Source organism: Hypoxylon fragiforme, assembly GCF_022984875.1.
Source record: "Hypoxylon fragiforme strain CBS 206.31 chromosome Unknown GGS25scaffold_8, whole genome shotgun sequence".
In the NCBI taxonomy this organism is placed as follows: domain Eukaryota; kingdom Fungi; phylum Ascomycota; class Sordariomycetes; order Xylariales; family Hypoxylaceae; genus Hypoxylon; species Hypoxylon fragiforme.
The window spans coordinates 2,663,389-2,689,656 of NW_026054763.1; the positions used below are offsets into that span (position 1 = coordinate 2,663,389).

Genomic DNA, 26,268 nt, shown 5'->3' on the forward strand with positions numbered 1-26,268 from the left:
CATAAAACGTGAAAGCGTGTAGTTGGAAAGGGGACTCATGGACACTCCTATGCTGGTAGTCATACACGCATGCACATTGAGGTTATAGCGGTTTTATCGGTTCAATTGATATACAAAGGGAATAGTGCGGATCTACAACGCCATACTATGCTTGTGTGTAGGTATGTAGGAATATTTCTTGTTGGTGTTTCGTTTCTCTGTTCTATGGATTGATTCTCCTGATCCATCCATGCATATCTACATACATGCGCAAGCTCCCCCAAGGTTCCTCCAAAGACTGTTCGTAGGTAGGTAGGCTTTGCGGAGCTTAGGCGTTCTTGTCCTTGTTGTGGTAGTTGACCGAGTCGTTCCAGCTGTTTTGTGCTTGTTAGCTTGGGTTGGATGTATCAGTAGTACACGCTACTTCTTCATCACTTCATATCTTCTTCTGTTCCTCAAACAGTAGGGGGAGGAGGGGGAAACGTACAACAAGGTCTTGTCGCCATTGCCCCAGGGGAAGTTCTTGGTGCGGATGTTCTGGTAGGGGTACTCGACGCGCTCCTCTAGCGGGGGCATGTGCTCCCAGTGCTCCCAGTGGGCGTTCCATTGGTTGTAGGCGTTGACGCCGGCGAGGATGAGGACGGGCGGGATGCCGCTGTGAGAGAGGGATTTTGTTAGTTAAGTTACTTGGGCATGTCATGCGGGTTCTCGTCGAAGGGTTTCAAGAGCATAGTTCGAAAATGAGGTAGTTATTCTACGGCTCAGTGGCGAAGCAGTTGTCGTTCGTAAATTGTAGCGATCGTAATTGCTAAGGATGAGTGAGGGCGGGCGAAGGGAATAATGGACCGGCTTACTAGAGGGAGATCTTGCGCCAGAGCTCTGCGAATAATTAGCGATTCCGTTCCTTTCCTTTTTTCTTCTCCGCTGACCAGAGATATGTTAGGCAGTTTGACAGGTTTACTAACCAGTAGTGGCAGCAGCGTGCTCCTTCACAGCCTGTCGCTCCTTGACGAAGGCATTCTCGGTGGAGGCGAAACGGCGCTGCGCGGTAGAGCGGGTGTTGGCAGCGCGGAGCTGGCTCGCGAGGCGCTGAGTCGCGCGGACGGTCTGGCGCTGAGGAAGCATTTTGGTTTATATCGTTTGACGTCGATGTCGTCTTCAGATTGGTTGTTGTAGAAGGGAATGTTGAAAGTATCTAAACTAGGTGCCCAGTGGTCTGATTTCGAATGGTTCTGGATCACGTTTGATTGGCTTAAACTTAATCACCAAGCTAAACTATCCCTCGGTAAATCTGCGGGGATATGCAATTACCCCAGATACGTAAGGATGACGAAAGTCACGGGACCTCGAGTCAGTTTGGTGTCAGCTGCCGTAACACCCGCCATGAATGTACGTTGAAATATACAACATGTCGCGACTTCCTGCGGCATGCACAACTGAATTAAAGTTGTCCGCGTATGCATCGTACCTTACCTTGCAGTGAATAATACACGCAAAAGCTCACATGTGATATCCCATATTTAAGAGACGAGGAATAAGCTATTGATTAAGCTTCGATCTCATACAAGCAACTCTAAAAAAGGCTCCCAAGTTCATCAATATTCACGTGTATTTCTCATGCCCAAAAAAGAACTCCACTATCTCAACTCAATTCCCATTCCCGACTCCGGTAATGGTAGTAATCCCGAAAGCAACGCCGATGATGAATTGATTATTACCACCTTCATCTCTTCTCATCTACACCCACTCTAGATCTCCAGACACGAAATGTCCGAACAGAACGGAGTGCGTATCACATCATGGAATGGTTCGTATCATCAGTTAATATCTTCAATTTCTATAGTTTAAGCTTTACTAACATTTCATATAGTGAACGGCATTCGGTATGCTAATCATGGCTTGGGAATAAAATCATAATTCTAACTGTTCCCATAGGAATCCTTTTGGATACCAGCCATGGAGGGAGAAGAGGACCTATGCTGCCATGTTCGACATCCTCGAGGCTGACATCGTTGTCATGCAAGAAACCAAGATACAGCGCAAGGATCTACAGGACGACATGGTACTAGTACCGGGCTGGGATGTTCACTTCAGTCTTCCTAAACATAAGAAAGGTACGCAGATGACTCTTCCTCGGATAATTCATCGGAAACTTCATCTGACAACGTAAATAGGCTATGCTGGTGTAGCCATTTACACTCGAAACTCTGTGTGTACGCCTATCAGAGCAGAGGAGGGAATCACAGGGGTTCTATGCCCACCCAGTTCCTCCACCAAGTTCCGGGAATTGCCATCAAATCAGCAAATAGGGGGCTATCCGGAAGCTGGTCAACTTCTCGGCGTAGTCGATGACACCACCCTTGATTCCGAAGGGCGCTGTGTCATCCTCGAGTTTCCGGCTTTTGTCCTAATAGGCGTTTACAGCCCCGCTAATCGCGATGAAACTCGGGACGATTTCAGGCTAGGCTATCTTGACGCGTTAGATGTCCGAATACGTAACCTCATAGCCATGGGAAAGAGAGTGATCTTGACGGGTGATCTCAACGTTATCCGATCATCTATGGACACCGTCAAATTGCCCGAGCGGCTAAAGAAGGAAGGAATGTCGATGGAGGATTTCTTCTCCGGTCCAACCCGTCGCCTTTTCAACCAGCTTGTTTTCGACAGTGACGTGCAAAGCCCAAGGGACGAAAACAGAGAGACGCCAGTGCTATGTGATCTTATTCGAGAACATCATCCTACGCGTGAGGGTATGTTCACTTGTTGGGACATGAAGAAGAATTCGCGTCCTGCGAATTTCGGCAGTAGAATCGACTACGTTCTATGTAGCGAAGACATGCGAGACTGGTTCACACACGCAAATATCCAGGAGGGTCTTATGGGATCCGATCACTGCCCAGTATTCGCAAAGCTAGCTGACGTTGTGACGATTGGCGGAGAGACAGTACACATAAGGGACATATTGAATCCGCCTGGGGTCTTTAAAGATGGCAATAGGCTCAGGGAGTGGACAGCGAAGGATCTTTTACCTTTATCAGCGAAACTTCTTCCGGAGTTCAACCACCGAAGAAGCATCAAGGACATGTTTAAGAAACCCGCAACTTCCAAGCCAATCCCAGAAGCAACTAGTGAACCGTCAGGAAGCCCTATAATTCGTTCTTCTGGAGAGTTAGAAGATGTCGCGAAAGAAGATGGGAAAGTTGATGGGCTCAGTAGCACTCCAGCTTCACAATCTGAAACACCAGCATCAGCGCCTGCGCCTTCACCGGCAAAAGCGGCTTCGAGTAGCCTCAAGCGTGCGTCCTCTAGCACGGCATCGACGAGCAAGTCATCGAAGAAGACAAAAGTGACGTTAACTAAGGAGACCTCTTCCAAGGGTCAAAGCAGTCTCAGGGGATTCTTCACCCCTAGACCCACCGCTATATCGAGTAACGGTACGAACACGGGAGCGAATATAGGAACGAATATAAGAGGTGCTGTAGACGTTGATGGGCCGAGCAGCTCTTTTGATACGAAAGTGCCTGCAGAATCCAATGAGGTAGATGAAGCCGTGCCAACTCCTGACCCAGTTGATTCGGGAAAGGTATTCGATCCTATTGTGTCCAAGGAGTCCTGGTCCAAGTTGCTTGGCAAAAGAGTTGTGCCGAAATGCGAGCATGGAGATGATTGCGTCAGCTTGGTGACCAAGAAGCCGGGCGTAAATCAAGGTAAGCCGCCCCCTATTCTCTTGACTCCGTTGCATACTAGGTGTAAATAATGTGACACTAACTCTTTTCTTGCTACAGGCAGGGCATTCTTCGTCTGCCCTCGGCCAATTGGGCCTTCGGGCGAGAAGGAAAAGGGAACTCAGTGGCGTTGCGCGACGTTCATATGGAGTAGTGATTGGACCAGTTCTCAGGCAGCATGAGAATCTATCTACGGCGATAGGTAGTGTACAATAGATAGGGCCTTGATAAGTGTGTATAATCACATAAAGCAGTGATTGATAGTTTTTGCTTGTCTCGCTTGTGTTATAATTCTCGTTTTCGTGACTGTTCTTCGGTACTATTGCTTAAGGTTCTTATCACACGCAAGAAGATGATTGCTCGGCTTGTTTATGGGGATCATAAGTTGTCCTGTTGAATTCTATTTCGAGTGTTTCGTTCCTTATAACATTGGCCCTTATCCTTGGCTCTATACCTACCTGCCTTCCAGTTTCGCAACTAGAAAAGGGGGGCTCACCCCCCTTTTTTCGCTCTTGCTCGGCTTTTATAAGAACATACGATAGTTTAGTTTAGTCAAGAGTTGAATTGTTTGAGGAGAACAAATGTTGTAATCAATTGAACGGAGAACTTGTAAAATACCTAGGTAGGCACACTTAGGTAAGTGTAAACGCACTGGGTTACACGGTGGGGTATCACGTGGATCAAGCGTCCACGTGACTGTTCTAACCGCAGCTTTCAAGGAGCAGTCTGGTGGTCTCGTCTATCCTACGTCGAGGCTCGGGGTACTTATGGGGTATTATACCCTATTGGCTGCTACTTCGGTACTCGTCCCTACTAAGCTGCCAAACATACCTATCGGCTATTCAGGGGGTCTACCCCTTTACCCCTTTTCAGGGGGGTGCTCCCCACTATCGGCTGTTCCTACCCATTCTACGGCTTCTTTGCCTGCTCAAGGGCTCGACTCGGCGTAGATGCTTCTTTTATGGTTTGGCTTGTCCTAGGCTAAGTGCTTCCTGCCACGGCTTTCGCGCTGCTGATGGAGAAGCACTGGGCTTGTTTCAGGGGTAAGCGCTTGAGTCTGAGTTTAGGTCTTACAAATGGCGAGATAAAGTAGGTTTCACAGTAGCAACTCTACGATTGGATTGAAATACAGCAGTACTCATGCCCGAATCACTCCCTAGTAATCTGAAGGAGAACGAAACCTCCTTATACAGGTACACGATAGCTACAGGTAACAAGTACCCCTTATCACTCTTGGCACACATTGCACTCAGCAACTCGTTCGTCTTGCTCCAAAATATATATTGTAATTTATCCTGGAACCTGTGTCTTCAAGCTCTCCAGGAAAGCTTCTGACAGTGGACATTGTTGGTGTTCAACGTCCCCCCACCCCCTCCTATCCAACATATAACCTCTCCCACAACTCTTTTAGTCGCAGCAACTGGAATTCCGTTTTCGCTCCTTCCATCGTACATCCTCCATCCCTTTACGCTTCCTTCCTTCCTCCCAGCTCCAACATCTGAGTTCGTATGCGTTTCTGTTTCTGTTTGTGTGCTTGTTTGTATAGTGTTGCAGGGTTACTGCAAGGTTTTATATACTCTCTTCCGGAGAGAGGGCATAGTCGTAGTCGTAGGTATAGTGTTTTGTGGTTTTTTGTTTGTTTGAGTGGCCTCTGTGAGGGCGGGCTCTGACGAGGTGCTTGAGGTACAGCAACCCCGTCGTCGCGATTGGTCGCCTCGATAGAGGGTAGCTTGTTAAGCATTTGACGCAAGCGCTGGGTTGTTTGTGGTCTGAGCTGTGTGAGCTTTTTGAGCTTTGTAAGCTGTGTGGGTTGTTTTGGCTGGTTGGGCTGTGTGAGCCGTGTGAGCCGTATAAGCTGTATGGGCTTTATAAGCAATGTGAGCTTTGTAAGCCGTGTGGGTTATTTGGGCTATGTGAGCCTTGTGAGTTGTTTGGGCTGTTTGGGACCGAGTATATGGTGCCATCGTTGATCATAACAGCGTTGATGCGAGGATCCGCTACCAATATGAGGTCGGCAGGGCTTCTAAAGAGCTCGGGAAGACGATCATACGTTGATGCCATAGTTGTAGCAGATTAGAGTATGGTGTTTGGTTGAGCCTCCGGTCGCCAGTTTCCTCTAATACTCAGAGAAGCCTTATTCGGCTAAGCTTTCCGAGCGTTGTGAGTTTTATGAATTTTGTAAGGTTTGTAGGGTTTGTGAGCCTTGTGGGCTTTGTGGGCGTTGTAGTGACTTCATCCCGATGATATTTCGCAGAGCGTAGGAGATTGAAGGGCTTCCCGACCGAGACCCCATGGTCGAATAGTGCTTGTATTTGGCCATTCAGGTTGCAGAAGAACCCCCGGAACATTGCCTAGATATTCTTCGGCGTTGTTGATGGGTTGAACTCCAGTGTGTGTTGTTTGTATGGCTCCATTGACTGTCATGAAACCGGGTCTGTTCTGAAGTCTCGCCTCTCCACGTGATGTGTCGGACCGTTATAACGAGCCCTTCCGTGTTCCGCGTGCTCCGCGTAGTTTGTTATGTCTCGCGTGTCTCGCGTGTTTTGCGCGCGTTGGACATCTCCATCCCACCCATGAGTGTATCTTGTGGAGTTTAGAAGGAAGTTTCATTTCTTCTTATTCCGCCATCCGGAATTGTTCCAACAGTTGGTCGAGGGCGTGATCATTATTCTGTTTCATTCTCGACAGTTGTGTATCTGTAAAGATGGCGGTCCACCAAGACAAGGCCTGTCTCCGAAACAGTTTGTGTGTTCTGCTCGGATAGTTTAGAGGCTTGGGTTGGGATGGCTTTTGTTGTTTTTATAGCGTCCAGAAATAAGTTACGCTTTGCCAATACGTATCTTTCCCGAAGGACTCGTATAAACCTGGGTGGAAGTTGCCCACGTCTGTAAGCTTCGAGTCATTGTGCTGGGTTGGCGCAGATAATTTGAGGAGACCTCAGCAACAAGACGACGGTAGAGAGGGAGTGGTAGTAGTGTAACTCCTGTCTCGTAGGTATATACCAGGGCGGTACTGGTGCTCAGAAGAGCCGAGAGGCGTTGTTGTTCTGAGAGTTGTTGTTGTTGTTCTGAAAGAGGTTTTTGTTCTGAGAGAAGATGGGAGGAAATAGTGGTGTAGGAGATTTGACCAGAGTATAGTGGAAGTTTAGGTCATGATTGGTAGGTAGTTGTATACCAATCAGAGCTTGTCTTAACTGTACATTCGTGCCGTCTTATCCTCTGTCGGGTCTCTAGGTGTTCAGGAGAGATATCAGGGCATTGTTGATATTGCAAGGCCATTCTGGGTGCGATATATTGTGAAAGGTCGCGTAGGTGAGAATGCATTAGGCTTGTTGATTGTGTGTTTGATGCCTTTGCCGGGTCTTGATATCTTTGTATAGCCAGATTTTGGTCACGTGAGATCTGTGACGGTTCTTTTGTCCATAGTGCCTTTTTCTCATCCGTTTTGTCGGTTTTGCGTGATGCTAGTTATTGTCGCGGATGATACTGGCCCGTATGGAGTTTAAGTGAGTGGTTTAAGGCATTAGGCCGGAGACACTAAAGTCCCATTGGTCGTAATCAATTTCGCCTTGATCACGGTATTGGCTGAGTCCTAGGTCGTCGACTAAGCGATCAAAGTCGAAATCATCCTGACTTAACGCCACTCCCTGTTGAACCGATGGATCTGGGTTGAAGAGTGGCTGTGGCTCAATACTCGAAGAGGATTGTTGAAGAATAGACTCCTGGGGGCTACTGGAAGGGCCGGGGAGAGATGAAGGCGGAGTCGCGACTTGTCGCTGTGACTTCTTGTTTCCTCCGGTGCGACGAGCTGTACGTGCGCGCTTTGCCAACGCCTCCTCTGGCGCCACGAGTATATGCTTGTAGAGATCGGGAATGTTGAATTTCGACAGTCCCTTCTCATCCCCGAATGGTACTGGGTGAATTATGGGCATATCGTATTGTCTGAGGAGGTCGTGGTATTCTCGCGTGACCTCTACCATGTCAAGGTATCCTGGTAGGCTCGTGGTCGCGAGACTAATTTTGCGAATAGAACCACCTCCATTCGCTTGGGAGCGCTTACTGTCTGGCTCATACTCATACCATGGGTATGTTTCCCGATGAGTAGCCGCCTCTTGGGCTGCCTTTTGCTCGAAAAAGGCCTTTTGTATGTCGGACAATCGCTCAGACCATTGGTCCCCAAGAATTCGCGCTGATGACAAAGTCGGTTAGTGACGATTTCTTATCTAGGTTCTGACTCGTGTGTAGAGTTTTCAAGAGGAATGAAATTGTTGTACTCACAGACTTTACCATTGTCCGCACTTTCTCCCAATCGCTCTAGTCTTTTGACCACCTCGTGGTGGTGAAGTGACCTATACAAGATGAAACCGTTCCTGACTCTTGGCATTGACCGCCAATCCATGTCCTGAGGCCAGCCCTCCGGAGGTACCTAGCCTGCCGGAGGACCTAAGCATCGTGGAGGAGCGTTGGATTGACGGCCGCGTTGTGATGAGGCAGGAGGAGATCGGCTTCTAGACCGCACAGGTCTATCGCTTCTAGGTGTAGCTTCTCCTCGCATCGGAGAGCGGCTTCTGTAGGAACGAACCTGCTCGGCGGGGAGCACAGCAGGTGCAATTTCTGCCGGTTGTCTCTCTTCCCGAGTTATCTCGTCGGGTAATAGCGCTAGCATTGGCCTGTGACCTCCGAATGCGAAAGCCTCAATGATAAAGTCTGTATTTTCCTCTATCTCGCCAATATTGGCGATGAAGACTTCGTAGTTTCCGAGGACATCCAATATCCAGTGAAGGTTTCTTCTATTTGGCTGGCTCGCTCTACAGGATGGTTAGAATATACCTTAGATGAAGTAGCAAGGAAAAGAGAAGAGAAGAGAAGAGGGAGAGGAAAAGGAAGAAGGAAAGAGATAAGCTTACCTCATAACTCTGATCATCTCCATCTGGCGCTCGTACGTCCATTGGATCCATTCGGAAAATGGAACGGATAGCACAACATATTCGCGAATGGTATTCATCTTGTCGTTAATGTTGGCGAGATGGATACTTGAGAAGTAATAGAAGCGAATATTTAGGATGAAGGCTAAAATAGGCTTGCTATGTAGTACGATGAGATGAGAGAGTCAAGTGTTGGCGAAGATACAATTAATGTATCGCGAAGAGCGGCGTAAGGTGTTGCTTAATGAAGCAGAATAGAAGAAGTTCTTAAGTGGAGTACGATAGAGGAGGATGCGTGATGAAGTAAAAGATAGACTAAGCTGCTTGATGTAGCAGGATAGAAGAGGATGCTTGATGAAGCAGAACGATAAATTTGTGGTTGATGTTTTAGGTCGGGAAGAGGATTTCTGGTAAAGGTTTGTGGAGGAAATTTAAGAAAGAGAGAAAATGGAAAGACAGAAAAGGCAGGACAGAAAAGCAGAAGTGGGAAAAGTATAGCTGCAGGATGGTGGGGGACGAGTTGCCTCAGATACTGGCTCGAGTTGCCTCAGGTAATGGCTCGAGCTCGGACTATCTTTCAATAACTTGCTCAGACAGATATCGTTCACTCGGAAACGCGTGGCGAGACGCGTCTAGAACGCGTGCTGTTGGCGAAGTGACGTAGGTTAGCAACGTTTCTGCAGGCCTATGCACTGGGTGTATCGAACGGCGGGCTATAGACGTACCCCTCCAACTGTAACGTTTCCGCCAGCTTCTTCATTATCTCGTGACCGTGAAGCGATGGTCAAGAATGAAGTCATCCCTCACTCTTGGAAGTGCCCGCCAATCCATATCCTCAGGTCAGCCCTCCGGAGATACCCAGCCCGCCGGTGAGCCCAGACACCGCGAAGAACCATGGATTGGCGACAACGGACAGAAGAGAATGGAATGTAGGGAGTGTTCAGTGAGTATAGGGCTGAAGGTTTGTGATCATCGCTGGGTAGATAGTCGAATGACTTATGAAAACGGGGTAACGAGCGAGGCTACAAACGTGTTACGAACCCTCTAGGTTACGAACTTCCCAAGCAACGAAGTAACTGGGTTACGGATTAGCCAGGTTACCAACTACCCAGGTTCCCAACTACCTGGGTTACGAACTGCCCGAGCAACGAAGTACCTGGGATACGGACTAGCCAGATTACTAACTACCTGGGTTACCAACTTCCTAGGTTACGAACTGCCCGAGCAACGAACTACCCAGGTTTCCAACTACCTGTGTTACGAACTGCCCAAGCAACGAAATACCTGGGTTACGGACTAGCCAGGTTACCAACTAGGTACCCAGGTTACCAACTACCTAGGTTACCAACTACCTAGGCTACGAAATATCCAGGCTACGAACCACCCGGGTTACGAACGAGGTTGGTGTTTAAGCGAATAATCGTAATAATGTGAGGACTAAGAAAGTTGCCAACTACCCACTTGAGGTATCATTACAGTTTATTTGTTTCACAAAAGAATATTTATAGTCACGAAGCATTAAAGAATACACAACATGGGTGTTCCTGAATTTTAGGATCAGGTAAATGAGGTCTGTTTTATTGACTTCATGGGCACCCAAAACCCAGATTATACTACATCATGATGGTACATATTGTAGTACATTGTATCCAACTGTCTGCTGATTTATAGAACTTCCCTAGGTAGGTACCTTGGTATCGGGTGTCCATATAGCAAGTTTGACAGTACTGAATAAGTCCAGCTGAGCTCAGCTGAGACATTCGCCGACAGTGTATTCCCTTTCGTTTGCCATCTTCATGAGTTTAGTCTCAAGCGTGTTGAACTCATGGATAAGCTTTCGTAAAGCGTGTAGAGGTCTAGGTGTACTGGTTGTTGTAACACTTCGTATCTCTCTTGATAGGGTGGTAGCATATATATAGTCGGCTTTTCTTGTTTGTGTACGTAGAAGTTCTCAATCACTTTCTCCGTTCATACCTCGCTGGTGTAAGTTGTTGACCCGCAATGTCCATTAAGCAAGGTCCATCAGTAGCTGGTCAAGCTCCTCTTCTGTGAATTCTTGGCCATCTGAGAATCCTACACCAGCGGGACCTTGAAGATCTGCGACCTCAAAACTATCAGCCTGACTGAGTAGCAGCTGGAGATCATCGACAGGCTCATGGCCCTGAGGTGCCGGGTTCCAGGTGGCGAGAGCGAGATCTTGCGTGGGTATCAAGTCTGATGAACCCACAGCAAAGTTTGATCGAGGGATCGGTGCGAGATCTTGCGTGGGTGTCAAGTCTGATGTGCCCGCAGCAAAGTTTGATTGAGGCATCGGTGCGAGGCTTGTCTCAGGTATACCAGTATTGTAATTTAGCTGAGCAATCGAAGCTGAACCTGAATATGGAGTATTTGTGGAGTATCCTATTTGAGGCATCGTAGCAAAGCCTGATTCAGCAAAGCTTGAAGAAGGAATCGTAGCGGAACTAAATTCTGGTATACCCGGAGCTAAGCTTTGTCGAGACACCGAAGCCAAACTTGACGAAGGATTTATAGTAGATGCTGGCTGAGACATCATCGCAGGACCTGACGGAGACGCCGTCGTGTGGCTTGGTGTAGGAATCGCAGAACTTGACATTGACATGCCCGCAGTGGAACCTGATTGTGATATCGTAGCGGAACCAGACGGAGAAATTGTCGCAGAACCCGACTGAGACACTGTGGCAGAACCCATTTGAGGAGTTGTCGCAAAGGCTGACTGAGGAATAGCAGCAGAGCCTGACGGAGCCATCGTGTCTGCTGGTGGTGTTTTTAGAGCAGTCTTGCGAGTCTTCTTCACTGCTCCGGATCGGCGCCCAGTGCGGATCCTGTTAGCCGAGGCTTCTTCCGGCGCTACAATGATTTGCATATAAAGGTCTGGAACGTTGTATCTTTCCAATCCTTTCGCAGTGCCTTCAGGCACTGGATGGATCACAGGTAGTTGGTACTGGCGAACGAAGGAGTGGTACTCCCGTGTGATCTCATCTATGTCCAGATAGCCTGGAAGACGAGTGGTGGCAAGGTTTGCTTTGGCGATTGTCGTATCTCCCTCGGTGTGAGTACGTTTATTGTCAGGGTTATATCCGTACTACGGATACGTTTCCTGGTGAATCTTCGCCTCTAGCTGAGCCTTTCCTTCGAAGAATTGTTTTTGGAATTCTGAAAGCCGGCTAGACCACTGATCTCCTAGGATTTGTGCTATTGTAATATTGGGTTAGCAACTTTTATCCAATACATATATGTATAGATAGAGGATTGTAGTATTTGTACTTACAAACCATAGAGTTTTCTGCTGATTGACCAAGATGCTCAAGCCTTTTTACCACTTCATGGTGATGAAGTGCCCTATAGAGGATAAAGCCGTTTCGTACTCTAGGCAACGCTCGCCAGTCAAGCCCCTCGGGCCAGCCCTGCGGTGGTACCTAACCTACCGGGGGGCCTAAGGCTCGGGGGGCAACTGTCTGCTGGGGAGCAACCGTTGGCCGGGGAGTAACTGTGGGTCGGCGCTCATGAACAGTAGCTGCTGGGGAGCGGCTTCTAGAGTCACGATGTCTCGTGACAATGGGCTCACCTCGCGCCGGCGACCGACTTCTGTATTGGCGAGCCTTTTCTATGGATAGTGTCGCGCCCGACTTTCGTGCTATCTCGCTTGAATATGGGGTATGCTCGCCGTGGAACAATCCCAAGATCGGCTTGCCGCTACCATAAACACAACCCTCAATTACGAGGCCTGTGTTTATCATCACCTCAATTATATCGACAACGATAACCTCATTGCCGCCAAGGAAGCTCAACACCCACTGTAGACGTTTGTCGGGGTGGCGGGCCCTGTAAGATAGTTAGTGTATACTCTAATAACACGCGTTGAACAATGATGCTGTCTATGCGAAGCGAAGATGACCGTAGCATACTATGATAACTTTCTTCTAGACGAGATAGGAAAGGAAAAATCAGGAAGAAGGGAAAGAGGCAGACTTACTTGAAGAACTCTAAGGTTTGGTTCTTTTGTTCATTGGGCCAGACTTCCCATTGTGTAAATGGGACCTCGATGGCGACAAACTTCCGAACAGAATTCATTTTGTCCATGGTGTTGATGAATGTTCAAGTTGGTTGTGCCGATAAAGTTTGAGGTGTATCGTGTGTTATGGTGGTAAAAGCCAATGGCAAAATTTATTGAGTACCTAGTGGTATTTGTAGGATACGATCAATGAATATTGGCGTGAGAGTGATAGATGAAGTCTTGATGGATGAATATTGATCGATCAAGGTTGGTGGTGGATGAAGGTTTTTTGGGTGAGGTTTAAGAAAAAAGAAAAGTAGAAAAGTAGAAAAGGTAGAACGGAAGAGCAGCAATTTATATAAGAAGTGTGGAGGGCTGCAGGCGGTTGGTGGGTTAACCAATCGTTGCGGGGTTGGGTTGGCGGGGAGGCGGTCGCCACGGCAGTAATGGTGTTTTGTGCGTGGTAAAAATTCTATGTAGGGTGTATGTAAAGGAAATACCGTATTCTAGAAGGACTCCTGCGAGTTATCCAGGTTTATGGAAGGACTCTTCAAGGACTCCCCTACCTGCATCCCCGCCCCCCATTGTTCCCTCAGGTACCTACGGCACCAGAGTCCTACGCGTTCTTACGCGTCGAGTCCGCGATACGCATCTAGAACCTGGCAAAAACTGACTGAACAGGGGTCCTTTTGATGCCCTCACCCCCCATATTGACTCATGTGGCAAAAAAAAACTTGCTCAAGCTCCTGTAACGTTGTAGGGGACTCGGTTGGCCGGCACCAGTTCCTAGGCCAACCTGCCGGTCGCTGCTCCAGCCCAATACCAGGACCTAGAACACAATTTCATCAGTTTCCCTTAACTTTTCGGTCAGAATTTCAACCTCATTCTCTTGGTCCGCTGGTCGTGATCCTCCTTGTGCTCTGCCCTGAAGACTTACGACACGTACCTACAGGAAAAGCTACCTCTGCTCTCAGAGAATCATCCGAGAATGCTTTACAAAGAAGACTTGAAGTCGCGTTTATCAGTCGAGAGGGTTGTATATAAATTATAACTTCAGACGGGTTCGTCTCCGGTGAGACTCTCGTCTATATTAAAAAAGAGGACAACTAGATGCCGAAAAAAGCTACTACGATACACGTATAACTTCATACCGCGATACTCTAACTATATTTCTCACAGCTTCTTGCTAGGGCCAGAGAGGTGGCGGCTTTTGGGATATCGGTAACTACCAGAAACAGTGTACGAAAGAAATGAAGCTCGAAAATTCAAGATCTGGGAAGGATAACGACTAAATTATCTCAACGAAGGTAAAAGTAAATTAATCCATCATCGACGGAATAACGGCAAGGTCAAGTACTGCAACTGAAAGATTTATTCGGTCATAGTGCTGCGTTGCTCGTGTGACGAGGCGAAACCGAGACAACGCGAAAATTACGCGTGGTTGCGCGGGTATCTCTAACATCTCCTCGGCAACTAAAAAGGCCACATGTACTTGCAGCGGTCTTTGTTCTAGTTAGCCCCGAAGTGAACCCTTACGAATTTGCCGAAGCTGAGCCCTAAATACCTAGTTGCTGCCGCAATCCCCACCCAGGCCGAAATCGAAGCACCCGCGTAGGTTATTGTCAAAGTTGAAATCGACGCCGTTGCTGTAGGGCCACCGAAGAAGCTGCTGTACTCGTATCCGGTAACTTGATTGTATATTGTCCCGGAACAGGTTGGCATTGACGACTTGATGTTGCCGAAGACACGAATCCAGTCGCCAGGAATAGAGATGTTCTATTAATTATTCCACAAGTATACACAAGTGCCAGCGCTACCAGAGATGGAGGGATTCTCGCCTCAACTGGGCAGCGGATTGAGATTTTCCCTCGCGCGTCCAGTTCTTCCAGTGTGAGAGCGGGATTCGTCCCTGGACGACTTTAGGTACGTCGTCCATCTTGTATGTCGCTAATGATTACAAGTACCTAGTTTGGGTGAGATATAAATTTACTTCGGTTGATTGGCTGGTATTATTTTACAGTAGGATCTTTCGGGTCACGCGAGTGAAATTCGGTATCCCCTTTGCTAAAAAAAAAAAAAGAGATTGAACAAGTTGGGGGAAATGTGGTAGGAAGCTCCGTACCTACATGAGGAAGACCGCGAGAGATCTAGGTTAAATAGTCTCTTGCGGACCCACCTACCAATCAATGGTTGCTACAACATGACAAACGCGAGAGAATTGCCAGAGAGTTTGAACTTTGCTAAGGGGGTTGGTTTGCCAAATGACAGAACTACAATAAAGGGATACAACGATGTTGTTCACGCAAAGAGCTATAACCTAAATTAGACCTAAATTCGGTCGCTATGGTTTATAGACAGTTTGAGTCTGATGGATGTCATTATCCCGAAAACATGAAAACACCCAGAAATATTATATTGATCGCTACATGAACTAATTCTGATTCATCCTGGTAAATATAATTTCTATCCCAGACTCATCGCTGTGATATTAGTTAGGTGGTGAGGCAGCCACCAGTTGCATTTCCCTCTTAGGTGTTCAACTATTGCAATTGATAACGCCTAAGCGAAGCCCTTCATCACGGAACTGACAAGTCACTCTAAGCTAACAAATAGGGAAACAAGCTATCAACTGCCTAGGAATTGACGATTTGCTCAGTTGATTACATAGACATGAAAATACAAAGAAAATAGCTGCCTATCTACCTACTACCGGTCTACCTAACTAGGTTAGTACTAAGAAAGTTCCTGTTGACTTAAAGCCAAGACTCATAGTCTGACTCCAATACAATCAACTTACACCATCCCAACTAATCTAGACCTCATTTTAACAACTCATGCTCCGTATCAATCAATGTGCAGCGTTGATTTACATAGCACAAGTGCGCGCAAACCCGACCAATCAGAAAGCGCCATTTCAAAAAGGGGGGAGGTTTTCACTACTACCTACCTACCTACAGCTACCCACCTATCCACCAAATTTCCAGAGGAGAGTCTCAGGCGAAGCAAAATCGATGGGAATAGTAGCTTAGAGCATATCTAACACAAAACTATACGTAGTAACGCGACAATGGGCCTCATTCGTAGTATCGCCCAACTTTGAAAGATGGTCTTGTTTTGAAGTCAACGATGTCACGTGACAGATCACATGATATCTTACGTAAACCCGTTACTGTGTAACAACTCCCGGGTCCCGGGTAACATGGCTTGTGCGCCTCAACGTTCACTACATACCTAGTACTGGACATCGGAGTATATATATAGCAGAAACCGCCATGGATATACTACGTACCCACGCGACCGTTAAACTTGAAGCAAAGAAGTATATTACCTAGGTATGTACCTTGGTGAGCTTAATAAGCAGATCCCTAACCTACTACTCACTCGCTTACTCACTCTGTATAGCACAACCATTAGTAGCTGGAAGTATTCAAGGTTTACAATCACCAGGAATCAAATTAAGGTAAGGTAAGTACCTAAGCTACCTAAACAGCAGCCCACCCTCTCCTCCTGCCTGCCTGCCTGCCTGCCTGTCGGCGTGCTTCCTGACCTGATCGACGCATAGCAATTTTGTACACTATACCTATACCTCCATCTCCTATGCTTTCGATGAGCTTTGCTTTGCTTAGGTAGGTAGACATACAACCCCAAGTCCAATAGAAAGTTCACATTTGAAGTTACTTGTAAGAAGAGACGACCACCATATGGATTAGTAGAGTTGGCAAACTACCTTGGTACCTGCGAATATTATCACCCTTCCGCATATTCCTACTCCTAGTCCTCTTGGTATGAGATCTTGCGCATTTCTCCTAACCGCACTCTTGCCGCAGCTAACGAGTTCTCGAGCTGTAGAATTTCGACCTGTGTACGTGGATTCATCATTAGCCATTATTGATCTGTCTTTCAAAGTATCAAATAAGGAAATATTCCAATTGCAAGAACTCACCTGCTGTTCCATCTCCCGAACCTTGAACTCGTGCGGGTTCATCTTAGCATAATCCACCCCTTCATCTTCCGCGTTGCGGTCCTTGATCATAGCCTGCACTTGTCTGACAAGCGCTCTGCAGGCAGCACCGACAGCCTTGCTAGCTTGCTCGAGACTCTCTTGGCTCTTGCTCATGAAGCCAGCCTTAACACGGCTAGCTGCAACAAGCTGGGCAGTCGAGGCCGCCACGTCGTTCGAGGCGACGATAAGCTGCTCGGGGCTGTTACGGCCTGATAGAACACCATCAGCAGTCTCAATGAGCGTATTAGTCGACGTGGCAACAGCCTTGGCCGCCGAAATGAGACCCTCTGTCCATCGGTTGTTCTTCTTGTAGAAAGCAGTTCTCGAGGACGTTCCTCGGCCCGCCTGGACGATTTCTTGTTGTGTGGCGGTAGCAGCCTTGATCAAACGAGCAATGGCATTGGTGACTGCCGTAGCCGCATCGAGAATCGAGTCGTGAACCTTAAGTTCGTAGGTCGAGTACCCGTCTCGGGGTTTGTTCCTTAGTTTCGCAAGGCGAGCAGCTGCAGCTGCGATAGCATCTGCTGCCTTGCTTAGCTCTGAGTCGACAAGGTCACCCAAATCGCCCTTGTTGTTGGCTAATTTGCCAAAGCCTGGTGCGAAGGCTTCGATGAGGTGAGTCAACTTCTGCAGGTTCAGGCGAACATCGCTGTTGCCATTGACGAGAACATCAGTCTTCTGTGAGGGGTCCATGCCCTCCAGTCGGAAACTTTGGAGGCTGCGGAAGAACTTGACGGTAGACTGAGCGGCTGCGCGTGCGCCATTGGAAAGCTGGTCCGACTTTTTCTCGTCAGATGCTAGGCGAGTCAAACCCTTCGTGTTACTGCATATCTCTGCTGTAGCACTAGCAAAGGCGTTGGTTGCCTTAATCAAGTCTGCGTGGTTGTTATTTGGCCCATCAGCAATGAAATTGCTGAAAGAGGTCGCGAATTCTGTCGCGCTCGACACGGCCTTTTCGACTGTAGATAGCACGTATGTCGGCGACGCATTCTGATTACCAGCTTGCATCGTTGAGTCTAGTTCATACAAGGCATCATCTACTCGAACAACACCCGCTTGCAACACAGAATCAATGATCTCGTTGATCTTGTCGAGGTTTGCCATAATCAGCGCATCGATTTGGCCGTCTATGACCTGGTCTGTATCGCCTTGGTTCTGCTTCAGCTCGTTCAGCTCGATCAAAGTCTGGTCCATACCAGCCTTGTAAACCTCAAGCTCTTCCTCCTTATCGCGGAGCAATTGCTCAAGATCAGAACTACCATCCCGAACCTTAGCCTGGGCCTCTTCCAAGGCGCGCGACTTCGTTCGCAGAGCTTCTTCCAGATCTGCCATCTCCCTGTTGTATTTGGCCAACATGGTAGACAACTCATTACCCTTGCTTCTCTCGAGGTTGTCAGCTCTGTCAAGTGCCATGCGCAACTCTCGCTTCAACTTCTCAACTTCTTCCTTATTACTACCGGATACTCTGTCCTTATCATGAAGAGCTCGATCTCGCTCCCGAATCATGTCTGCTAGCTCGAGGTTCTTCGTCTTGATCTCGCGCTCTAGCTTCTCACGCCTTTCAATGGCTTCCTGGGCGGATGCGGCTTTAAGCTGGACTGACTTGAACTTCTGAAGGAGATCGAGATGTTCATGGCGAAGTTGCGAGTAAAGCTTTGCTAAAGCCTCATACTTCGTCCGCCACGTATTAACCTGCTCTTGCAGTGCCCGGATTTGGTCGTCCTTGCTAGTGATCTGTGCCCCAAAGTTGTGCTGAATTTGCCCTAACTCGCTCTCAAGTGCTTTCACTCGCTGATCGTATTGTTGTAGCATTAGCTGGTCACGCTCGTACTGCGCCCTGGCGTTCAAGTTCTCCTGCTCAAGTTCGGCCAGCCGTCCTTGCGTTTGCCATTGGGCCTGTTGAGCTATCAACGCTTCCTGCTCTCTACGTTGCTGCTCTGCTAACTGCCTTTGTTGTTCTTCAAAATCTCGTTGAGCTTGCATTTGGGCATCTTGTTGAGCGCGAAGAGCTGCTTGTTGACGTTCCTGTAATACTCTTTGCTGTTCCTCGTACTCCTTATTCTGTCGATCGATCTCGCCCTGCCAGAATTCTGCAATCTCATCAGGTTCCTCGGATTTGGGCTGGCGTACGGGGGTCGGTTGGCGCTCGATCTCCTGCTTTGGGCGAGCCGGTAGCGCAGGCGCATTCTCGTCTTCGGCTAGCAAATTAGGGGGGTCTTGTGGCAGTTTTGGAATCGTGATTAAGCTCGTCAGATATCGTAGGTTTGAGCATTCGTAATAGAACTTAACCAGTCGATAATGCTGTGCGTCGTAACGTTGTCTCAGGGGCTCCAACGCATCGTTATCGCCAGTTGCTGCCCAGAACATTAGCCAAGAACACGCCTCAAATGAACACTATCGACATACTCGAATGCATAGCTCGCAACATGCTGGTAATGAATTTGTAGATTCCGTAACTCTCTTGCACTAGAGGAACAATAGCTGAGATCCTGCACTCGTTGTTGCCCACGTTTCGGAAATGCGAAAATATGAGTTTCTGGAATTGCTCGATCTTATCCTGGAGAGACATGAGGTCGGTAATTGTTTCGTAGCCTTCGTTGGGATCGTTAATCGCCTTCAGACTGACATACTCTTCGTATTCGAAAGTACCGTTGAATTCGGGGTGCTGCTGGTGGAAGGATAGCTTCGTGAGTAGGAACTTGACATATTCTCGAATCAGGGGGCCATATCCGCGAACGCCCTCGCCAGCTAGACCTCGGTTGAGACTATCAATCCAAGATCGGTTGGCCATGGCCTCTCTCAAAGTTTGGGGGTGCCCCTCTTGTAAGACTCTGTGGATGGTAATCAAGGCTTTGAAGGTCTGGACTTCGTCGGCAAGGATGGGTTGCCTAGAGTGTTATTCCTAGTCAGTCAATGTCATTTACAGGCTAGACTTGTGCCACATACACTTTCATACCAGACCAGAAGGACTGGGAGGACTTGTGGTCCCAGGTATAGACGATACAGCTCCGGACATGTTTGCGTTTCGGTGCCGTCTCTTCTGCGTTGGTGGCTTTTCTGATATTGATAGCGAGTTCGGCTTCGGATCTGTGGGCGGTAGAAAGGATACCAAGGTTAGTATACAAGGCTTCATTCCTTTCTTGCATAATAGCAATATGTACGAATCGCGGATCCATGCGCGCTTGTAGAAACAGGAAGCTCAAGGAGAGGAACGCACTTTGTATGATCAAGACTACGAATAGTAGCCATGATGGGCAGGTAATTGTTTGTATCCCTTGGCTAATAGATTGGTGTGTCACAGCCCAAGTCAGACAAGTTGGTCGTTCGTCGGAGTGGGAGTTATAAGTGAAAGGTGAAAGCTACTTTTTAGAAGTAGCACGGCGCATCCCTGCCTAAGATTCAAATTCAGGGGGAGGGGGAAATAGGTGATTGAGATTAGGAGTCACGATAATATAGGTAAGGAACCTAGGATATGTGAATTAGTAGGTATCGAAGTGAGTCCCTAAAGTTCAGGTTGATATTCTTGTCCAAACAACCAGACTTTAGTTAGTTAAGATGCCAATGTGTAGTACCTAATCAGGCGACGTCAGCGTTTCTTGGATCTCAAAAACCACCACTTTTCTTTTTTACTACGTAGTTGAAATCAAGATCAAGTAGTGCAAAGATAATAGAACGAATCCGAGGCTGAGGCAGAGGCAGCTTTGGGCTTTTATGTATGTACAAGAGATAGGTATGTATATAGTTAGATCAACGATTGTAGGTATGTAGAGTGGGAAGCTGCACTACATGTATGTATGTACTGGGAGGTTTGTAAGGAATCTACTAAGGATGGAACATTTTGATAAGACAATAAAAGAACTACCATGCAGACCCATGACTCTGGATCCACCCTGCATCTCTTTCTTCGACATCACTTCACAGCTAATAAAATTACTCCACGGTTTTCCCGGCAACGTATTTCTGGGGCTTAGAGCCTTGGCCATCATCACATTACGCGCGGCGGGGAACGAATTCAACGGTGTTTTAGTTATCCCTTTAGCTGCATACATCCTTATCTCGATATATACATAATTGGGGCACTTTTCGTTTAGTGACGAAAGCTCGAATCGAAAGCTTCGGTCTTGATTCATTTTCTTGTCATTGGAAAATTAAAAACTTGCGAGCTTCGATGGCTTCTTCCTAGGCATTACAACCATTTGCAAATTTAGAATTCGCTGATGTAAAAGCTGATTACTGAGCCTCTTTGGCTCAATATACTCTCACCCAATCGACCTCTCATACACTTTGCGCATCACATCCAGCATCCCACCATCCCACCTACAAGATGCGCGCCACTACAGCATGTCTCGCGAAAGGCTTCTGGGCGCGCAGTCTCGATGAGTTCAAGCGCCTCTCCCATATAGGTATTCAACATCTGCCATGTCCTCATCCCCATTGTAAACCCACTAACAAACCATCCTACAGCATTGACGTTCGAAGCCATCAAAGGGCCGCAGGGCCCACTGCCCCTGCACGACTTCCACAAGCCCGAATCGCTCGAAGAGTGCAAGATCATGTGCGACGCCGACATGGGCGGCTTCTCTCAAGCCTCGCTCGACTGGATCGCCTCGTCCCCCGACAACAAGAACGGGCACGCCCGCTTCCACGGCAACATCTCCACGGCCCTGCCCCCCAACAAGCCCGACATCCAGCGCTCCGGCTACGCCGCGTGGCGGACCCTCGACCGGCGCGCCACCCTCTTCGGCCGGTCCCTCTGGGACATCGACAGCTACGCCTTCCTCGCGCTGCGCCTCAAGTCCGACGGCCGCAGCTACTTCGTCAACGTGCAGACCGACTCCATCGTGCCCACCGACCTGCACCAGCACCGGCTCTTCGCCAAGCGGCCGGGAGAGTGGGAGACGGTGCTGATCAACTGGAACGACTTCGTGCGCACGAACCACGGCTTCGTCGTCGAGCCCCAGGCCGAGATCCTGCGCCAGAGGGTCCGCTCCATCGGCCTCGGCCTGACCGACCGCGTCCCCGGCCCCTTCGAGCTCTGCATCGAGAGGCTGTGGGCGACGAACGATATGAGCGAGGGAGACGACCACGCCGCGCAGCCTCTCGCGCGGGAGGGAGAGCTGAAGGACAAGCAGGGGCGGAAGGTCAACTGGAATGACAACTGAGCTTCCGGAACTAGATATCAGGTCTCCTGAATTCGTAGGAGGCCAGCCGAACAGCCACCAAATACTTACCCATACATACTTTATAAGTGAGCCTATAGGCTGCTTATACTCTATAACCAATGTAGCAATAAGCTACATACTCGATATAACCAAGGATGCATACAAGAATTTTATAGCTCTGTATATAGATGAGCATTCTTGAAAACCCCCCTATAACTAGCAACAGGGGGTAGAGGGGAGAGCTACTCCAGAACGTAGCACAAAAAGAAATTAAAAGCAAGTCTCTCGTCTCCTCGTAATGAATTACAGGACTATGCTCTATTTATGAAGGAAAGGGTCAGCTCCATCGTTTGGTCTCACGGCCACAGGAGGAGTAAGTCTATCGTAACACCAGGTATAGTCACGTCGGCCCAACATGAAGTAATTCAAGTCATGATGTTCAATATTCGTTATCGAGACAGTGCTCACAAGATGCGAAAACGCCCCCTATGGATATGTAATATTCACATTAGCAGATCCGATAGCAATGCAAACATCCACAGCCTTAAGTCATGAATCATTTCATGTCGTCTAGTTTAACTCTGCCCTATATGATCATACTTTCATCTGTGCAGCATCCCTGCGCAATGCCAAGTACGCCGCCGCACAATCATTCGCAAGCACATTATCGCCCGAAACCTTCATGATTGTGGCCTTCTTAGCCATCATCTCGCACTGCTTATTGATATCCTCGACGCTTGAGTAGTGGTTGAAAGCCTTCTCGATGGCCTCTAACGCCTTCGTCATAAATTCTCTCCTTTTATGAGATTTCGGCGGCATCTTGCCTGCCATTCCCATGTTGGCGTCGCCGAGGTGTGAGTATAGCTTTGCCGTCATTGCCGCATTCTCGCACTCGAGACTGCGTGGTAGAATTACGATTAGGAGTTTGATGGCTGGTTCGAATTCGCCGAGGGAGGTTAGGATATTAGCGATGGCACCAATTGCTGGCCAAAGATAGGGGATGAGACGGGCACGCCAAGCCACATTTGCTGCTCGTACAGCGATACTGAACCCCTTCTGGGGACGGCCACATTTTTCGAGGAGTTCAGCTTTTAGAAGGAGGAGGCGAACTCTTAATGCAATATCTTTCTTCTCATCACGAAGTTCCGCTATTAGTTTCTCAACTTTCATGAAAGCCTCGTCGAGACTTCCTCTGCGGACAAGACACTCGATATGAAGGTTATCGATCATAAAAGAGAGGTCAGGTTCAAGGTCTTCATTCTTGGATTGAAGAAGCTGTGAAAGTAACAACTCTGCTCCGTCGAGGTTATTTCGATGAAGGTCTCTCCTCAATTTGATCAAGCCTCGGAATTTATGCCAGTATTGGCTCGGCTTCCAAGATCGGAGTGAATTGGCATCCATGCTTTCAAGTAATCCAAGAGCCTCATCATACTTGCCTTTCAGGGTTAGCATTGAGGCCTGGCGACTAGTTACTTTTAATTCATCGTCGAAGGTGGAATTACGAGCGTGGCATCGGACGAACACGTCGCATGTAGTTACCGACAAGTAAGCGATTCCTAGCCTGTCCCAAACCGCAATGTTTATCGATAGTTGCGCCCCTATCATGCTCTTCATGTTTTTTTCGACTAAAATCTGGGAACTTCTAACGAGATGTTCGATAGCTTTAGCTGCACTTTCGCCGTTCGAGAGACTCATCTTGGCATCACTCATGAGCGCGGAACTCCATAGTGTCCACATGCCAGTTTCCTTTGCCCTACCTCGAAGGTATGAGAGTGATTCCTTGCCAGTGCCTAGCATACTATTCGACTCTAGCTCTTGTGTGATCTCGGGATGGGATCGGGCGAAGTGAAAAAGCCAGTTGAGGGCAAAATTCAGACACGTCATATCTCGGTTCTCCCTGGCGGTAGCGACAGTTTCTAGCATCGCTGTGATGGCTTCCTTATGACAGCCAAAATCGGCCTGTACCACTGCTAAGTTCATTAGGGCATACTGGTAAAATGATCTATCCTTGATCTGCATAGTATAGTCGAAATATCGATGGAGAAAATCGAAAGTTGCTGAGTAGTCCCCTGCCTTCCACGCGTTCAGATAGCTTAGATAATGAGACAGGCTTGGTATCATGAAACTGTCGTTCAATAAATCATGAAATTGGTGTTGTATCTCCAGTGGTATTCGACTGCCGTATCTCTGCATTTGCTCGATCTGAAACTCCAGGAGCTTCTCGATATCGTCCGTGCTAACGGGCAATGTTGAATTGGGATCATCTCTGAGCATGTCTCCATATGTTATAGAGGCGATGGTCTCCACGCCTGTGCCCCAGATATTCTCCTCGGTCAGTAGAACATTGTCAAAGCTGAGTCTCTGGAAAGATGGCGTCTTCCTCCGGTAATAGGCTGCTGTGGTTTGTCGATATTTGACAAAGTCCTTCCATAGCTCAAACGCATCATGAAACCGCAGCCTGGTGAACTCTAGTTGAGATCTGCGTACGAAGCTGCCAAAGGGAGAGTTCCGGGTGAGCAAGATAGCTTCAGGTCCGGGAACTGGCATGCCTAACTCGGCATCCTGACGGAGCTCTTCCTTCGTCTTTGCCAATAAGCATGAGCAGTTATCAAAAAACTCATGCAAAGCATCTAACGAGTCAATCTTCCATAGCTTTTCCAAGAAGACATACCACAGATTCCGGCCGGGCATGCCAGAAGCAGCAGTATGCGGTGCCAAGACTCGTTCAAAGTCTGCAATGGAGATAACTAGGCCAACAGTGCTCTCGGCTCGCTTCCATCGGCTTTCAGGGCTAGAACATGAGGTATCGGTGTCGGCAACAATCAGGTGCGAAGTTATGAATGACAACACGTCCACAATGGAATTTGTTGGGACAGTCTTGTTGGTGTACAGCTCAATGAGAGCAAGGAGGCCAATTTTGGCCGGGTTGAGAAAACGAGACATGATTGTTGGAAGAATTGGTTATTGCACTTTCGTAGCAGTATGCTCAGCGGTTGTGGGCGCGCTTAGCCTGCGAATTGCCATCTCCTGTTGACTGTTTTTTTTTTTGTTGATTGATCTCATAGGAGATGTTGCTGGGGTTTGAAATATGAGATGGTATTAATTGTGAACTGAGAATTATGATGTAAGTTCTCTGGTTGTATTATGGATGCACTTGGACTTGTATGAACCTTCCCGCATCTCTCATACCAAACTGCATTTAGTTAAGGCTCGGTGCTTCCCGTGCTTGCCTTTTCATACACAAAATGCAAATAAGAACGTCGTTGCCGGTAAACAATTGTGTTAGAACTTAGGCGTGTCAATTGAGACCCACTTGGAAGCACATAAGGTAACGAAGTCATGTGGCTCACGCGCAGCGCACCTGGCAGCTGTTATCAGTTGAGTTTAACCAACAGGTAGGTGCATTTATGTGCCTAAGCTAGTTGTCACTTACCGCTAAATACAGCGAATACCTACAGCTGTAATCACTCATTAATTACACCTTCAGTGTCTCAAAACTGCAATGTTGCAAATTCTTCGTCTTTTTAAGAGCGTGAATATATTATAATGCGGAGCTGGTAAAGACTGCATTATATATATTCCGTTCTATAGCAACAAATTGATCCACCAATCTCCGAGCTGTGCTACATACTGTCAAAAGGTTTACGCGATCACAACTTCGAAAATGACCTTTCAATCTAAACGACGTTCTCCTTAAGATACTTACGACGATACATACGTGTAGTTCAAGTTCTAGGATCCGAACGCACCTCTTGATTGCTAAGGCAATATTAAGCATCATGCCTTTAACGAGAATGTCAAAAATGCGGCTAGCTATATTTAAGCATCAGCAGATATCACATTGTCAACCCTGATTCACTCCTACCTAAAGACCATGGACATCGCACGACATAATTTCTTCAACTTTTCCCTCCTAAAAGTCGACAAATTGGGCTGCTAATTTAGTTGCATTGATGCCGGCCTATACTTTAAGCCCATGTCTGTAATTTCTATGCCTATCATCAGGGAATGTTGATGCATTTATCCAGCGTGCTAGCTTTAGCTATCAGGGGGTTCCATGAACCTGAAAGGTTCAGTGTTGATCGATCTTGGAGATATCGTCTTTGCCTACGGTTATCTATGGAGTGACCAGACATGTAGGGCTAGAACGTCTTGTCCGTGTGAAACGTTTTCCGTAGATAGAATTCTTATGTGGCGTGGCTTAAGCGTTTGTTTTAGTAGAGCGGAAGTCAAAGCCGAAGATGAATCGAATCGAATCCACTCCCGCTTAGCATGGTCTCGCCGAAGGAATGGCCCGTCCAGACTTTGCTATACGGCGGGAGCGGGTCTTGAACCACTGCTATGCTCGGGCTTACTGGCACCATGGAGCTTGCTAAGGTTAGAGCTTCTATCATGGCTGAATACATGTTGTGGTTTTGGCTCTATGATACGGCTAGGCGTGATCCATCTAGATATAGTTA

At 47.8% G+C, this 26,268-nt stretch overlaps 7 protein-coding genes across 7 annotated transcripts; 2 read left to right on the forward strand and 5 right to left on the reverse strand.

Annotated features, from left to right (window-relative positions):
• Positions 1–88: 88 nt before the first annotated feature.
• Positions 89–1,206, reverse strand: GGS25DRAFT_504964 (putative cytochrome c oxidase subunit VIa). The gene is made up of 4 exons (XM_049262184.1): positions 945–1,206; positions 834–858; positions 467–634; positions 89–353 (listed from the first exon to the last, which is right to left on the reverse strand). Exons 1-4 carry the CDS (start codon positions 1,102–1,104, stop codon positions 308–310), a joined length of 399 nt encoding a protein of 132 aa, XP_049114194.1. The 5' UTR covers positions 1,105–1,206; the 3' UTR covers positions 89–307.
• A 157-nt stretch (positions 1,207–1,363) lies between these two features.
• On the forward strand, positions 1,364–3,979 carry GGS25DRAFT_504969 (DNase I-like protein). Its single transcript, XM_049262185.1, has 5 exons — positions 1,364–1,786; positions 1,850–1,862; positions 1,915–2,093; positions 2,154–3,686; positions 3,765–3,979. The coding sequence occupies exons 1-5, from the start codon at positions 1,747–1,749 to the stop codon at positions 3,884–3,886; spliced, it is 1,887 nt and encodes a 628-aa protein (XP_049114195.1). The 5' UTR covers positions 1,364–1,746; the 3' UTR covers positions 3,887–3,979.
• A 3,239-nt stretch (positions 3,980–7,218) lies between these two features.
• GGS25DRAFT_534313 (uncharacterized protein) lies at positions 7,219–8,087 on the reverse strand (the record flags this gene model as incomplete). Its single annotated transcript, XM_049265757.1, has 2 exons — positions 7,219–7,892; positions 7,982–8,087. 2 exons carry the CDS (start codon positions 8,085–8,087, stop codon positions 7,219–7,221), a joined length of 780 nt encoding a protein of 259 aa, XP_049114196.1.
• Positions 8,088–10,517: 2,430 nt separating this feature from the next.
• GGS25DRAFT_534314 (uncharacterized protein) lies at positions 10,518–12,729 on the reverse strand (the record flags this gene model as incomplete). Its single annotated transcript, XM_049265758.1, has 3 exons — positions 10,518–11,731; positions 12,075–12,471; positions 12,623–12,729. The coding sequence occupies 3 exons, from the start codon at positions 12,727–12,729 to the stop codon at positions 10,637–10,639; spliced, it is 1,599 nt and encodes a 532-aa protein (XP_049114197.1). The 3' UTR covers positions 10,518–10,636.
• Positions 12,730–16,414: 3,685 nt separating this feature from the next.
• On the reverse strand, positions 16,415–19,895 carry GGS25DRAFT_515646 (ANTH-domain-containing protein; the record flags this gene model as incomplete). The annotated part of the gene is made up of 5 exons (XM_049263101.1): positions 16,415–16,501; positions 16,587–19,000; positions 19,053–19,534; positions 19,593–19,733; positions 19,864–19,895. The coding sequence occupies 5 exons, from the start codon at positions 19,893–19,895 to the stop codon at positions 16,415–16,417; spliced, it is 3,156 nt and encodes a 1,051-aa protein (XP_049114198.1).
• Positions 19,896–20,970: 1,075 nt separating this feature from the next.
• GGS25DRAFT_524929 (CIA30-domain-containing protein) lies at positions 20,971–21,808 on the forward strand (the record flags this gene model as incomplete). The annotated part of the gene is made up of 2 exons (XM_049264696.1): positions 20,971–21,049; positions 21,111–21,808. 2 exons carry the CDS (start codon positions 20,971–20,973, stop codon positions 21,806–21,808), a joined length of 777 nt encoding a protein of 258 aa, XP_049114199.1.
• Positions 21,809–22,101: 293 nt separating this feature from the next.
• On the reverse strand, positions 22,102–25,044 carry GGS25DRAFT_428938 (anaphase-promoting complex subunit 5-domain-containing protein). Its single transcript, XM_049258639.1, has 2 exons — positions 24,979–25,044; positions 22,102–24,918 (listed from the first exon to the last, which is right to left on the reverse strand). Exon 2 carries the CDS (start codon positions 24,749–24,751, stop codon positions 22,403–22,405), a length of 2,349 nt encoding a protein of 782 aa, XP_049114200.1. The 5' UTR covers positions 24,752–24,918; positions 24,979–25,044; the 3' UTR covers positions 22,102–22,402.
• Between the last annotated feature and the right edge of the window lie 1,224 nt (positions 25,045–26,268).